The sequence below is a fragment of the Cervus canadensis genome, chromosome 24 (genome assembly GCF_019320065.1).
Source record: "Cervus canadensis isolate Bull #8, Minnesota chromosome 24, ASM1932006v1, whole genome shotgun sequence".
NCBI lineage: Eukaryota > Metazoa > Chordata > Mammalia > Artiodactyla > Cervidae > Cervus > Cervus canadensis.
Window position 1 is genome coordinate 10,247,476 of NC_057409.1, and position 13,102 is coordinate 10,260,577.

Below are 13,102 nucleotides of genomic sequence, written 5' to 3' on the forward strand. Positions count from 1 at the left end.
GTGTAGTACCAATTGACTATAGCAAGTGCTCTCAGTATGTGCTTTTTGAGACATAGTATCAGTAAGCTACTAAGTAAACATAGCCTGTAACTCTACGGAATAAGCTTTTAGGTTCTCAAAGATTTTGAACCTCACTACAGTGTGAAGGCAAATGATTCTATGGTGTTCAGGTAAGCTGTGAACTAACTATAGATGAATACAGTTTTTAACACGTTAGCAAGGAAACAGTCTCTGTTTGAGTCCAGTCTAAATCCATAGGTGTTTATTCTGCTTTTAGATTCTCCTGGGAACCAAAATTCTGAACTGTGGTTCCCTCTGAGATTCCCTTACAAAGTAAAAGACACCCAGTTCACAGGTTTGTCAGAGTGAAAGAAGGAAAACTCTGACTTGGCTTATAGTATTAACCAGAGATTTGAGTTAGAAAAGAGCAAGTTCGTTCATTTAAGGAAGAGCCTATTTCACAGTTCTTTTCCTAGTTGGGAATTTTTAGGGGGGGTATACTTTTGCTTTTAAAGGGAATTAAAATGAAATGATTCTGGGTTAATATGAAATTTTAAGTTCTTGTTTAATTTCCCAGCGCCAGCAGAAACTTCAGAAGGAACGTCTCATGAATGACTTCTCTGCAGCCTTAAACAGTTTCCAGGCTGTGCAGAGAAGGGTGTCTGAAAAGGAGAAGGAGAGCATTGCCCGAGCAAGAGCTGGATCTCGTCTTTCTGTGAGTTTATTTCCAAAAGAAGACCTCTGTAAATTTCAGGATGTTCTTTCCTAAGTTTAAAAAAATTTTTTGACCATTTGTCTTTGCTTACTATTCCTCCAAATAATAAACATGGACATTAGCTGATATGAAAATGTCAGATTGGTATGACCTTTGTTAAAAAAGTGTACATATCGTCAAAGACTGGAAAGGAATATGCACAACGATTTACAAAAATGACAGGTAGAATTATGTGTAATTTTCTTTTTTCTTTCTCATTGTCATATTGATCTTATGTTAAAAACTTTTTAAAAAGAAAGGATAAATCCATTTCCTAGAATGTAGCAGGCTAGGTTATTTGGACTAGCCTTCTCTTTGAAAAGAATTAACATACTAGATTTTAACAACCCAATGTCTCAAAAATATCGAAGAGCCATGAAAATATTAAGATCAAAGCCTAAGAGAAAGTGTGAACCCATAGAGATAAGCAGAGCACCAAAAAAAACTACTTTTCCGCTGAGTACATTTACTGAGAGCAAACGTGAATTCAGTTTTGATGTCCTTATGGCATGAAGTCAAAGTAATGTGTCCATGCAAGGTGAATATTGTAAAAGAAGGTTCTGCTCAAATTAAGCTGGGCCCTAAAAAAAATGAAAAGTAAGCCCTCTTCTCCCCTAGCAGACTGCTAAAAAATTGCATTAGCACTGAGGATGGCAGGAGGGAGGGGAAATCCCCACAGTAAATTGTACCACAAAGTAACCTTCAGGCAGATTTGCTGCCCAAATTCATACTACCTGAATGGCCCAAAAGCCTGAAGCTTCCAGTAGTCCTGGTCTGGTCGAGTACCTTCATGCCAGACAAAAGCAAATACAAATTGTGTCTGTTCAGACACCTTTATCCTAGCCCCCAAAGAATACTGGCAAATAATTTTTGCAGTGTAGTGAACAGCCCAGGGTACGCAAAGGATGTAATGCAGCAGGAACTTTCCTACCTGACCAGTGGTGGTATGAGTTGGAACAGCCACTGGAAAACATTTTGGCTGTAACTTCAGAACACACGCACACCTTATGACCCAGCTGTTCTACCCCAGAGAACTGTGTGTTTGTACCAGGATATACGTACAGGAGTGTTCATAGCAACATTATTTGTAGTAGTCAAAAATCAGAAACATTCCAATGTCAGTTAACAATAGAAGAGAGAAATACTTGGTGGTACTATAATATATTACAACAGAGAAAATGAACCATAGTTATATTTAGCATGAGGGATGGATCTGGCATAATCTAATGTGATCCAATCAAAGCATGAAAGAATACAAACAGTAGAATTCCATTCATGTAAAATTCAAAATCAGATAAAATATTAAATATTGATATGTATAAATATTTTAAAAATACAAGAAAATGGTGGCCAAAAAGTCAGGATAATGGTTACTATGGAGGAGAGGGAGGTGGTTGTTATTGGAGAAGGGCACAGAGGTAGGCTCTAGGACACTAGCCGTGTTTCGTTTCTTGATCAGGGGAAAGAGTGAAAACTAATAATAATTTTAAAAAAACCCACTGTGTTCCTCTGGGTGGGTAGAATTTTGAAATTTTCTTTATTTTGCTTAACTTTTTGATTACTATGATCACGAAAAACGGAAGGTTGTTTTTTAAAAATAGATTGCTCTTTTAACTTTTTTCCTTAGTTGTTAAATTACAAAAGTAATGTATCATTAAACTGATTTTTGAAGTCAGTTTGTCACTTTAGAACCTGATATGCTTTAAAAGTCTATTTAAAAAAAAAAATCTTTACAAGTTCTGAAAATTTGTTTGCTTGCACCTTTTTAATTCTTTCCCTTAATCCACCTCTCTCCAAATTTTAAAATAAGTTGTCATTGTTATTAATTTTTATTCCTTTCTCCTACCATGTTCTCTTCATCCTACTTAGTATGGTTTTGATTCTGAACCCAAAGTGGAATGCAGATTGGCTTTTGACTACTTTACACCCATTTCCTAGTCAAGACAGATTGCCAGAGCCCTGTGTCATCTTACAGATCCTATCAGAGCCAAAGGATGTTGCTTCTTTATACTGTAGCTAAAGGAGGCCATTGTGTGTATGTGTGTGTGTGTGTGTGTGTGTGTGTGTCTGTCTGTGTCTGTGACATGTTTGTGAATAACAGCAGCAATAATGCCATCTACTTTCTAGGCGGAGGAGAGGCAGAGAGAGGAACAGCTCGTCTCCTTTGACAGGTAAAGGAATTATTCTAAGGTAGATAGTTGAGATGGGATTTTATACTTTATACTTACTTTTAATTTTAAAAATCAGTGAGAAAAAAAGGAGGAAAAATAAAGGAATCCCTGGGATCAGTTCAGTTCAGTTATTCAGTCATGTCTGACTCTTTGCGACTCAATGGACTGTAGCACGCCTGGCTTCCCTGTCCATCACCAACTCTCAGAGCTTGCTCAAACTCATGTCCATCGAGTTGATGATGCCATCCAACCATCTCATCCTCTGTCGTCCCTTTCTTCTCCTGCCTTCAATCTTTCCCAGCATCAGGGTCTTTTCCAGTGAGTCAGCTCTTCGTATCAGATGGCCAAAGTATTAGAGCTTCAGCTTCAGCATCAGTCCTTCCAATGAATATTTAGGACTGATTTCCTTTAAGATTGACTGGTTTGATCTCCTTGCAGTCCAAGGGACTCTCAAGAGCCCTGGGGTAGGTAGTTTATAATCCATCAAATTAAAAAAGTCAAAACAGTGGGCTTTTCCATGATCTTTGAATTATGAAAGGGATAATTTCAAAGTGAATAAAAAACTTTCAAGAAATCTCTGATGTCTGTGTGTTGAGGAGAGGGTTTGGCTCAAGAGGAATAGAAGCCCCAAAACCTACAAATTAGGAGGGTTGAAATTTTACCTGTAATTCAGATTTAAGTTCTTCAAAGTTCCTGGATTTCTGTTTACTAACCCCTAAAATGGAGGCAACCCTAGAAAAAGCAAACGATTTGTATCTACAAAACATCTCCTTTCTCCTCCAAACCGTATTAACTAATTCCATAGAAATGTATTGATGGTATTAGTTCAGAACATAAAGTATTTTGTCACAGGTATGCATCTGTCTTGCCACCACTATACTATGAGCACCTCAGAGGCCTGGAGTGCTCTCTCTCTCAGCTTTGTATCTCCAGAACATGGAGAAAATTCTCTAAGTATTGTGGAGATGACATGTGATTTATGTGTACTACTGGAAAGGCTCTTCATACTGAATTTTCAAAGTGCATGTCTCGTATGTCATATGCCTTTCTTCTAAATACTAAATATGGTACCAGAAAAGAAGAGTTGTAACATTTCATTAGCTTTTTTACTTTGGTTTTCTATTAAGAGACATTTAACAGCCTCGAAGAGAGTCTTGAAAACCGGGAGATGTGATTCTGTCAGACTAATTGGTGAAGCACTGACAGATCACTTAACCTGCTCTTCTCTACCCATTTAGTACCTGAGATACCAACACAGCTTGTACTTTGAGAGAGTGCCCTGGGAGAGAATGGGCCAGAGATTTAACATCTCTGCCCTCTTCTTGTCTAGCAAGATTATAGAGTGTACTCCTGAATGGAAACAGCAAGGAGCCCCATCCCTTGTGATTCTGCCTCCTCTTGGTTTTGCCCATGAAAGCTGAGACCTGGTTTTCTTGGTGTTACCCGTTCTTTGCCTCTGGATGTGAAGAATGTAACCCCCAGGGACTTGTATTGTTACCAGAGGAGTTGGAGGCCTGGTACTGTCTTTGGACAGGCTCTGCTGGCAGCAGAGATGATACGTCTTATGACCACCTTTGCGGGGAGGAATCAGCCCATGTGCCTGTCTCTCTGCAGCCATGAGGAGTGGAACCAGATGCAGAGACAGGAGGATGAGGTGGCCATCACCGAACAGGACCTGGAGCTTATTAAGGAGAGGGAGACGGCAATTCGGCAGCTGGAGGTGAGGGCCAGGTCATGTTTTTTGTTTGACTCAGTGTATCTGCAATCTGGTTTTTCTCTCAGTAATTATGAGAAAGGATGAAATGAGTTATATGGTTTGCATATTATGTCTCAGTGTAATCATGGTGAATATGAACTACTCTTATGATCGTATCAGGATTCCCTGGGACCTCAGCTGGTAAAGAATCCACCTGCAATCCAGGAGACCCTGGTTTGATGCCTGGGTTGGGAAGATCCCCTGGAGAAGGGATAGGCTACCCATTCCAGTATTCTTGGGCTTCACTGGTGGCTCAGCTGGTAAAGAATCTGTCTGCAATGTGGGAGACCCGGGTTCAATCCCTGGGTTGGGAAGATCCCCTGAAGAAGAAGGGAACGGCTACCCATTCTAGTATTCTGGCGTGGAGAATTCAGACCACAAAGAGAATTCAGGGTCACAAAGAGTCGGACACGACTGAGCAACTTTCTCACTTCACTAGGATGGTATTGGTCATGGTGCATGAGGATATCTGGACCCCCTCCTCAGTCACCATATTTTATATGGTCTGCATGAGAATACCCACAGAGAACAGAGCAAGGCCAGCAAATATTTTATTAAGACATTGTCCCAAACCTCAGTGCCAATCTCTAGGTTCGGTGGGGCTCTATGGAGAGTCCTTTGCTTAGTCTGAATAACCCAGAATAAAGACAGGCCAAAAAGTTTGCTCCATTTTTGTGCATCTGAAAGCCCAATCCCAAATTGTGGGTATCTCTTCAGTGAGTCAGAGAAACAGGAACAATTTTTGAGGTGAGTGTTGAGAGAGAGGTCTCAAGGCCTTTCTTACCTGAGTTTCCAACTTTAATTTTTTGCATGATGACCAGTAAAATATCCTTAAACTTGAGTACTTTTCTCCATGGAGATGGAAGACTGCCATCTTGGGGGCAGTGAGGGGAGGAGGGTTGTAGAGAGGAGAAACTTTGACCTCCTCCTTGACTTTCATCTATGGCAGTGGTTCTGAACCTTGACTGCACTTTTAGAATCACTTGGAGATTTTTTTTTTAATGCCCCAGCTCTTCTCATCCACCCACCAATTACTAGTTTGAACTGCGTGTGATTTTCTTAAATTTTTATAGGTTAAAAATGGGCAAAAATCCACAGGAAGCCCTGGGTGGGGCCATTTTTTATCTTATAAACTTCCCAGGTGATTACAAAGTACAGTCAAGGTTGAGACACACTGCCCTAGAGTCCTCTGTTTTTTTTTCTTGATACTTCTTTTTTTATTTTTTTAATTGAAGGATAATTGCTTTACAGAATTTTGTTGTTGCCCTCTCTTTTTTGATGAAACAGTTCGTCCTTGTGCTTGTACTTAGTCATGTCTGACTCTTTGCGACGCCATGGACGTGCCAGACGCCTCTGTCCAAGGGATTCTCCAAGCAAGAATACTGGAGTGGGTTGTCATTTCCTACTCCAGGGGATCTTCCCAACCCAGGGATCGAACACATATCTCCTGTGTTTCCTGCATTACAGGTGGATTCTTTACCGGCTGAGCCATTGGGGAAAGCCCAAAGTTTGACTTCAAAGATGTCATGTGTTTTCTTTTTCATCTGTTGCTACTAATTATCTAATTGATTCTTTAACATGAGAAATCCTGTCTAGCCGAGAGTAGAATGAGATGTGTGGAGCTGAGGAGAGGAGTGTAATGGGCACTTCACATTCAACAGAAGCAAGGTCTAATTCCTTAGCCGTTGCTTTTTCGTATCCAGTCATTTCCTGCATCTAACATGCAAACCCTGTTCTAACAGTGCAGCAACACACTCCTGTGTTTCTCTTCTCCTCCCACTCTATACTTCTCACACTCTGGTCACCAAATCTGTGTTTTTTCCCCCACATCAAGCAATTCTGCCACATTATCAGGATGTGCTACAGTGCAACTTAGTTCTAATACTGTCTTCCTGGAGTTAGCCTCAGATCCCACAGATTGAAGGTTCAATCCCACAAGACTGACCCCCTTTCAGCAACTTCAGGTGCCAGTCGCAAATCCAGGTTATCACCTGTGCTTCTGACCAACAGGTTGGAAATTGGAAGTTCTCACGACCCCCTCCTTGGGTTTGATTAATTAGCTGGAGCAGCTCACAGAACTCAAGAAAACTGTTTACTCATTTACTGGTTTATTATAAAAGGATACAGCTCAGGAGGAGCCAGACGGAAGAGATGCATAGAGCAAAGTATATGGCCAGGGTACATGGCTTCCATGGGGCTTCCCCAGTGGCTCAGCGGCGAAGAATCCGCCTGCAATGTAGGAGATTCAGGAGACGCGGGTTCGATCCCTGGGTCGGGAAGATCCCCTGGAGGAGGACATGGCAACCCACTCTAGTATTCTTGCCTGGAGAATCCCATGCACAGAGGAGCCTGGTGGGCTACAGTCCATAGGGTCACAAAGAGTCAGACACGACTGAAGTGACTGAGCTCGCACGCATGCATGGCTTCCAGGCGCACTTCACTCCCCATATCTCCATGTGATCACTAACCAAGAAGCTCTCTGATCTTCTGGTTACATGGGCATGATTGATTAAATAATTGGCCTTTGGTGATTGATCTAACCTTGAGCCCTCTTCCCCTCCCCAGAGGTCGGAACTGGGGCTGAAAGTTCCAACCAACTAAACACCAGGTTGGTTCCCCTGGCAACTAGCCCCTATCCTTAGGGGTTTTCCAAAAGCCAAGCTATTAACATAAACTCAGGAGTGGTTGAAAGGGTTTGTTTTGAATAAAAAAGGACATCTTTATCTCTTTTATCACTTAGAAAAAAATTTTAGGAGCTCTGTGCTGGGATTGGGACAAAGATCAAATATATATTTCTTTTTTTTTTTTTTTCAAATATATATTTCTTATTATGAATCATAATATCACACCCATGTTATAGCCAAACTGGGCTGTTTGTTCTTTAACCCAGTTACCTTTCTATGTATATGTCTTCTTAAGTCCTGCTTCTTCTGCCATAATCTTCCTTCTCTGCTTGAGGTAAATACTATACCATTTATTAGTCATTTACCATACAATACCCTTTCTTCATACTTCTCTTATTGTATACTGATCCCTCCACCCCACCTCCACCTCCAGATAACTATTATTAAGCCCTTTTATATTCACAGCAACTAGCCAACTGTCCTAACTATAGTAGACTCTTAACAAGTAATGGAGGTGCTGGCTAGAACTGTTCTTGCCAAGTTGTGATTAGGAAGTCATTGCTTTGAAGGTATCATTTTTTTATTGTGGCATCTGAGAGGCAGCACATTGCTTATTGAAAGAGCATGGGCTTTAGGAATATAATCCTGGCTGCAGAACTTATGTTTCCTCACTGATGAGTTGTGTGACTAGACAAGTTACATAACCTCTCTGAGCCTCATTATCCTCAAAGAAGACATTTACTTCATAAGAGTTACTGAATGATTAATTCAAACATCGTGAACTTTTAAAAAGATTATTTATTTATTTACTTACGACTATGCTGGGTCTTTATTGCTACCCGAGGGCTTTCTCTAGGTTCAGAGAGCTGGGGCTATTCTTCGTTGTGGTGCACAGGCTTCTCATTGTGGTGGCTTCTCTTGTTGCAGAGCACAGGCTCTAGAGTGCAGGCCAAGGATCAGACGTGTGTCCCCTGCCTTGGCAGATGGAGTCTTTATCACTGGACCACCAGGGAAGCCCATCATGAACTTTTAATTCTCAGTTTTGCCACGTGTAGCTGTGAGACCTTAGGACAAGTCATTAAACCTCTTTGAGCCTTGACTTTCCTCTTCTGTAGAATGGAGATAATACATGTGTTATTGGGTTTTCATGAGGACCAGTTACGCACGCATGCACGCTATGTCGCTTCAGTCATGTCCGACTCTGTGTGACCCCATGGACAGCAGCCCACCAGGCTCCTCTGTCCACAGGATTCTCCAGGCAAGACTACTGGAGTGGGTTGCCATTTCCTTCTCCAGAGGACCAGTTAAGTAATAGTTAATAATAGCTAACACTTACGAAGTGGTTATTGCATAGTTTTAAGACCTTTTTATTTAGTATTTCTGAAAATCCTATGAGATGGGTACTGTCATTGTCCACATTTTAGTAGGGAGGTCCAGAGAAGTTCTTAAGGTTGAACAAGATTGTGGAGGGTTAACAGTCCTCTGTAACTGATAGTCAGGCTCCAAGAGACTGTGCTTCTAATTTCCTACCTGGCATAGTACTCTGCATACAGAAGTCATTTAGTAAGTATTAATAAATTAACTTCATTTTCATTTTCTGTTTATAAAGAAAGCCTGATTTATAAGCTTTAAAAACACATGTGTTGTTAGTAGCCAGAACTTTAGGTAAGTAGAGGAAATGAATCTTCCAACATGTTACTTAATGTTGGTTAATTTTTTTGTGTGTGTGTTCCTTAGGCTGATATTTTGGATGTCAATCAGATATTTAAAGATTTGGCCATGATGATCCACGACCAAGGTGATCTCATTGGTATGTATTATTGATACCTTTAACATAAAGGTGAGTGGATAGTTTTTGTATGCAAAGAAGTCAGTAAGCTGTGTCTTAGGAATCTAGGAATACCATTTAAAAATCACTAAATTCATTTTCTTAGCAATTTTCTTACATTGTCAAATGTGGGAGTTAAAATGAGGCTTCCATGAATAGCTACTTGCCGTAGCCTCATGGTAAGTCTTTGGTTGTTTAGGGAATAGCTGTCAGCTTCTCAGTTTTTATCTTCAGAAACTTGCACAACTATGGGATTTGAAACCCTTTTTAAAAAAACTTTTTATTTGGAAATAATTTCAAGTTCACAAAAAGTTGCAAAAATGAAAATAACAAGGAACTCCTTTATAAGCTTTACTTAGATTTACTTCTTGTTAACATTCTACCACATTTGCTTTTTATTTGCACTCTTTCTGTGTATTTACCTGATTTTTTTCTGAACTGTTTGTGGATGATTTGCATACTTCATAACCCTCTACGTCTAAATAATTCTTCAGTGTTTATTTCCAAAGAAGAGGGCTATTCTCTTATGGGGCTGGTAACTTTTGATCTCATGGCTGGATAGCTGGAGTGATGGTGGTGAACAGGATCCTTAGCATCAGAATTCTCTTCAGTTTGCAGTCTTGAAACATCTGACTGTGGTAAAACATCCACTGCCCTTCTTTTTTGCAGACAGCATAGAAGCCAACGTGGAAAGCTCAGAGGTGCATGTAGAAAGAGCCACTGACCAGCTACAGCGAGCTGCTTACTATCAGGTAAAAGCAGGTACAAAAGAAAGTCACTCTGTGCTGTAGACTCTGGGGGCCATCAGAGTCACTGACACGTTGAGAACAGCTGCAGCCATTTGTTTAGTCTTAAGCTGGAGGCAGGTAGTCATAATTGCCATCCCAGCTCCATTTTTAGTATTTTCCTTTGCAGAGAGATCTACAAAAAAGGTATCAAACTTTGAATAAACTGACATAGAAGCCTCTCAGCTACAAAGCTATCCCTGTAAGCTAGCATGATGCTTGATTTAGGGTAAGGCTAATTTTCTAACCTAAACAGCTGAAATTTGTTTCAGTTAGGATATAGGTACAAAGTAGGACTTTGCAGATAATGTATGTTGACTGTTGCCACAGAAAATGGACAGACTCAACTTGGACTGCTGTTTATGTATGAATTAATTGGGGCTTATCATATGGGGGTTATTTTGCTGTGAACAAATAAGGGTTAATTGTTCTACTTTCTGTAAAGTGGTATTTTTCTACATACTAGTTGAAACTCTGGTTTTACGAACTTTATCCAGGTCTTCACCTCAGTTTACACATGTTGTGAATGAGGTTCTTCTCATTTCTCCTCAACCTGGTGTTGCATGGCTTTTTAGAAACAAATAGCATTTAGTCATTTACCATGTTCCTAAGATAATTGTATTTCCCCTGGGACTGTTCTTAAAGAAATTTGTATTTAACAATAGTTTCCTTTTAAAAACTGAGTGATGACTTTAATATCCAACAGTAAAGAACAGTCAAGTAAATTATATACATCCACTTCATGTTATTTTATGTGGGAATTAAAAGAGATGTTTATGAAGAGTTTATAATATCACAAATTTTATTCTAAAATATTGAGTGAGAAAACCATCAGACATGATACAGTATGGTCCCAATTATGTCAGATAAATGTGCCTGGATAAAAGATCAGAAGGAAATACAATTAAAATGTCAGCTGTTTTATCTGTGGGTGATTATTTTCTCTTCTGCTTGTCTGTATTTTTTACATTGAACATAAAATTTTATAATAGGTATAAAACCTTTATTCAAATACACATGTACAAATAACTTGTTTTATGGCAAGTAACACCTTGCAACATAAACAGTTCCTTTGCAAAATTGTATTTGGGAGCATTGAATGAGAACTTGCACTGCTGTCTAGCACTGGTACCTTGAGATTTTTGAGACAGTGTCTGCATAATCATACACAGAGTTTCATTTTGCATTACCAGGAGGCCGATTGATGAAGCACTCTTTGAGTCTTATAAACGTTTTTTACTTGTTTCATGAGCGTCTTCTTTACATATTTCTCTCCTCAGAAAAAATCTCGCAAGAAGATCTGTATCCTGGTGCTTGTCCTGACAGTGATTATTGTAATCTTGGGATTTATTTTGTGGATAGTTAATAAATGAAGTGATTGCCTCCAGCCTTCTCCCGCTGAGCTGTTTTCAAGGGCAAGTGCTTGTTGGAGTCTTGCCAGAACAAACTGATCATAAGAAGAGAGAATACAGCAGAATGTCTTGTAATAATTTAGTTAGAAACTAACTAACTAGTCCTTGGAATTAGTGACCTATGGAGACAGTATTTATCAGTTTGTGTATACATTTTATTGATTTCTCAAATTAAGAATTAATTTATGTGGATTTTCTTTTCTCTTGTATTCTGATTGCTCATCATCCCAAGTGTTTACTGAAAATTCCATTCTAGATATTCTTGTTTTAGTAGGTTAACACTACAGTCTTGTAATATTGTCTTTTTATGTATATACAAGATTTACCTTTTTACTAGCAACTGGGATAGAATTACTTTCTGTCACCCAGCACATTGGAGTTTGTCAGAAACTGTATAATAAGCCAGCAGTTTTTATTATTTAACATTGTAATTTGAATTTCTAAGAAGCCTGTTCCCTATATGCTTTGAAAAATTTTGGCAATGTATTTAACTAGAGAGTGAAAAATTGCACATGTGATCCAGATTAAATGAGAAGTAATGATTTGAGCTGGCCAGCTACTGGGGATATGTGTTCATCTAGGTTTAAAGTTTATTACTTGTTAGTGTCATTGACTGCAGTTCATCCATATATACGCTAAACCATCTTGTCCACTTTTTGAAGAGGTTAATTTAATTAACATTACGATGCTCTGTGGCGTTCCTCTCCCACCTGTCTGTATAGAATGGGAGAATTAGACAAAGCATGCTTTTGGAAAGCAAATAGGAATTGTTTGGAATGATTTAATCTTTTGTTGTTGTTGCTCAGTTGTGGTTCTACATTCCTGGTAAATGATGACTGTTGCCATCAAAAGGCTGCCCCCTACCCTAATAAGGTTTGCTGGGCATATGGTGGCAGGGAAATTTTAAAAGCTAGACTGAAGTTGGTTTAAAATTTAGTCCTGTGAACTGGCAAGAAAGCAAAGAAAAGTTTCTTTTTTTGTAAATAATATTGGTTTGGAATAGTGATGTTAGAATTACCCTAATTTATGAACAAGAGGTTATTCTCTCCATGCATAGTTTTAGACACACAAAAAATGTTTCAATAAAAGATTGCTGTCTTGTAATATAAATGTTGTCCACTCCCCTTTTTCACAGGTCTAGGGAAGTTACAGGGGAAGTAATTTTTTTAGGTTCTCAATAAATATGAATTGGGCCAACAATTTCAGTTCATCCTTTAGTGAATTAGAGGATTTGGCTGGGTATATTTATATTTACTTCTTCCATTCCTTTTAATGTTACTTAATCTTCTTTTACTAAAATATTGTGAACAGCAGGGAAACAAGGGCTAAGTACTTTAGTTTCTTTGCACTCTTGCACCATTTCACCATCGTAATACAAATAAACATTTTAAAAGCTTCTATTATAAGTTTCTATGTGTTAACATCCTAACGCAGTAGATGCCGGATGATGTGCTGTCCAGAGAAAAACTGAGACCTGCAAGAAAACTGGGGATCAGGTGAGGACTGGTTTGGGTCGGGGGAAGAGGCCCTTTCCTTGAAGAACAGAATAGAGCTGTTGGGGTGTCGCAGAGGCCCAGGCAGCAGCTTCGGAGCTAATTCACTGGTTCTACAATCACTGCCCCTTCAGCTCTAAATTATAGTTGGACCTGAATACATCATTTATAACACTCCAGGCAAGAAAAAAAAGGCTTGATTGTAAAAAACAAAACAAAACACTTTTCAGTTTGGGTTAAATGAAGCTACCATAGTTCTGTTCTATAATACTATGTAAT

At 39.2% G+C, this 13,102-nt stretch overlaps 1 protein-coding gene across 1 annotated transcript in view; it reads left to right on the top strand.

Annotated features, from left to right (window-relative positions):
- Window positions 1–12,440, top strand: part of STX12 (syntaxin 12) — a 30,583-nt gene extending 18,143 nt beyond the window's left edge. Inside the window, exons 4-9 of the mRNA XM_043444980.1 lie at window positions 578–715; window positions 2,882–2,925; window positions 4,540–4,645; window positions 9,043–9,115; window positions 9,803–9,885; window positions 11,199–12,440. Coding sequence (XP_043300915.1) covers window positions 578–715; window positions 2,882–2,925; window positions 4,540–4,645; window positions 9,043–9,115; window positions 9,803–9,885; window positions 11,199–11,291 — 537 coding nt within the window. The 3' untranslated portion in view covers window positions 11,292–12,440. The remainder of the gene's footprint in view (window positions 1–577; window positions 716–2,881; window positions 2,926–4,539; window positions 4,646–9,042; window positions 9,116–9,802; window positions 9,886–11,198) is intronic.
- The last annotated feature ends 662 nt before the right edge of the window (window positions 12,441–13,102 follow it).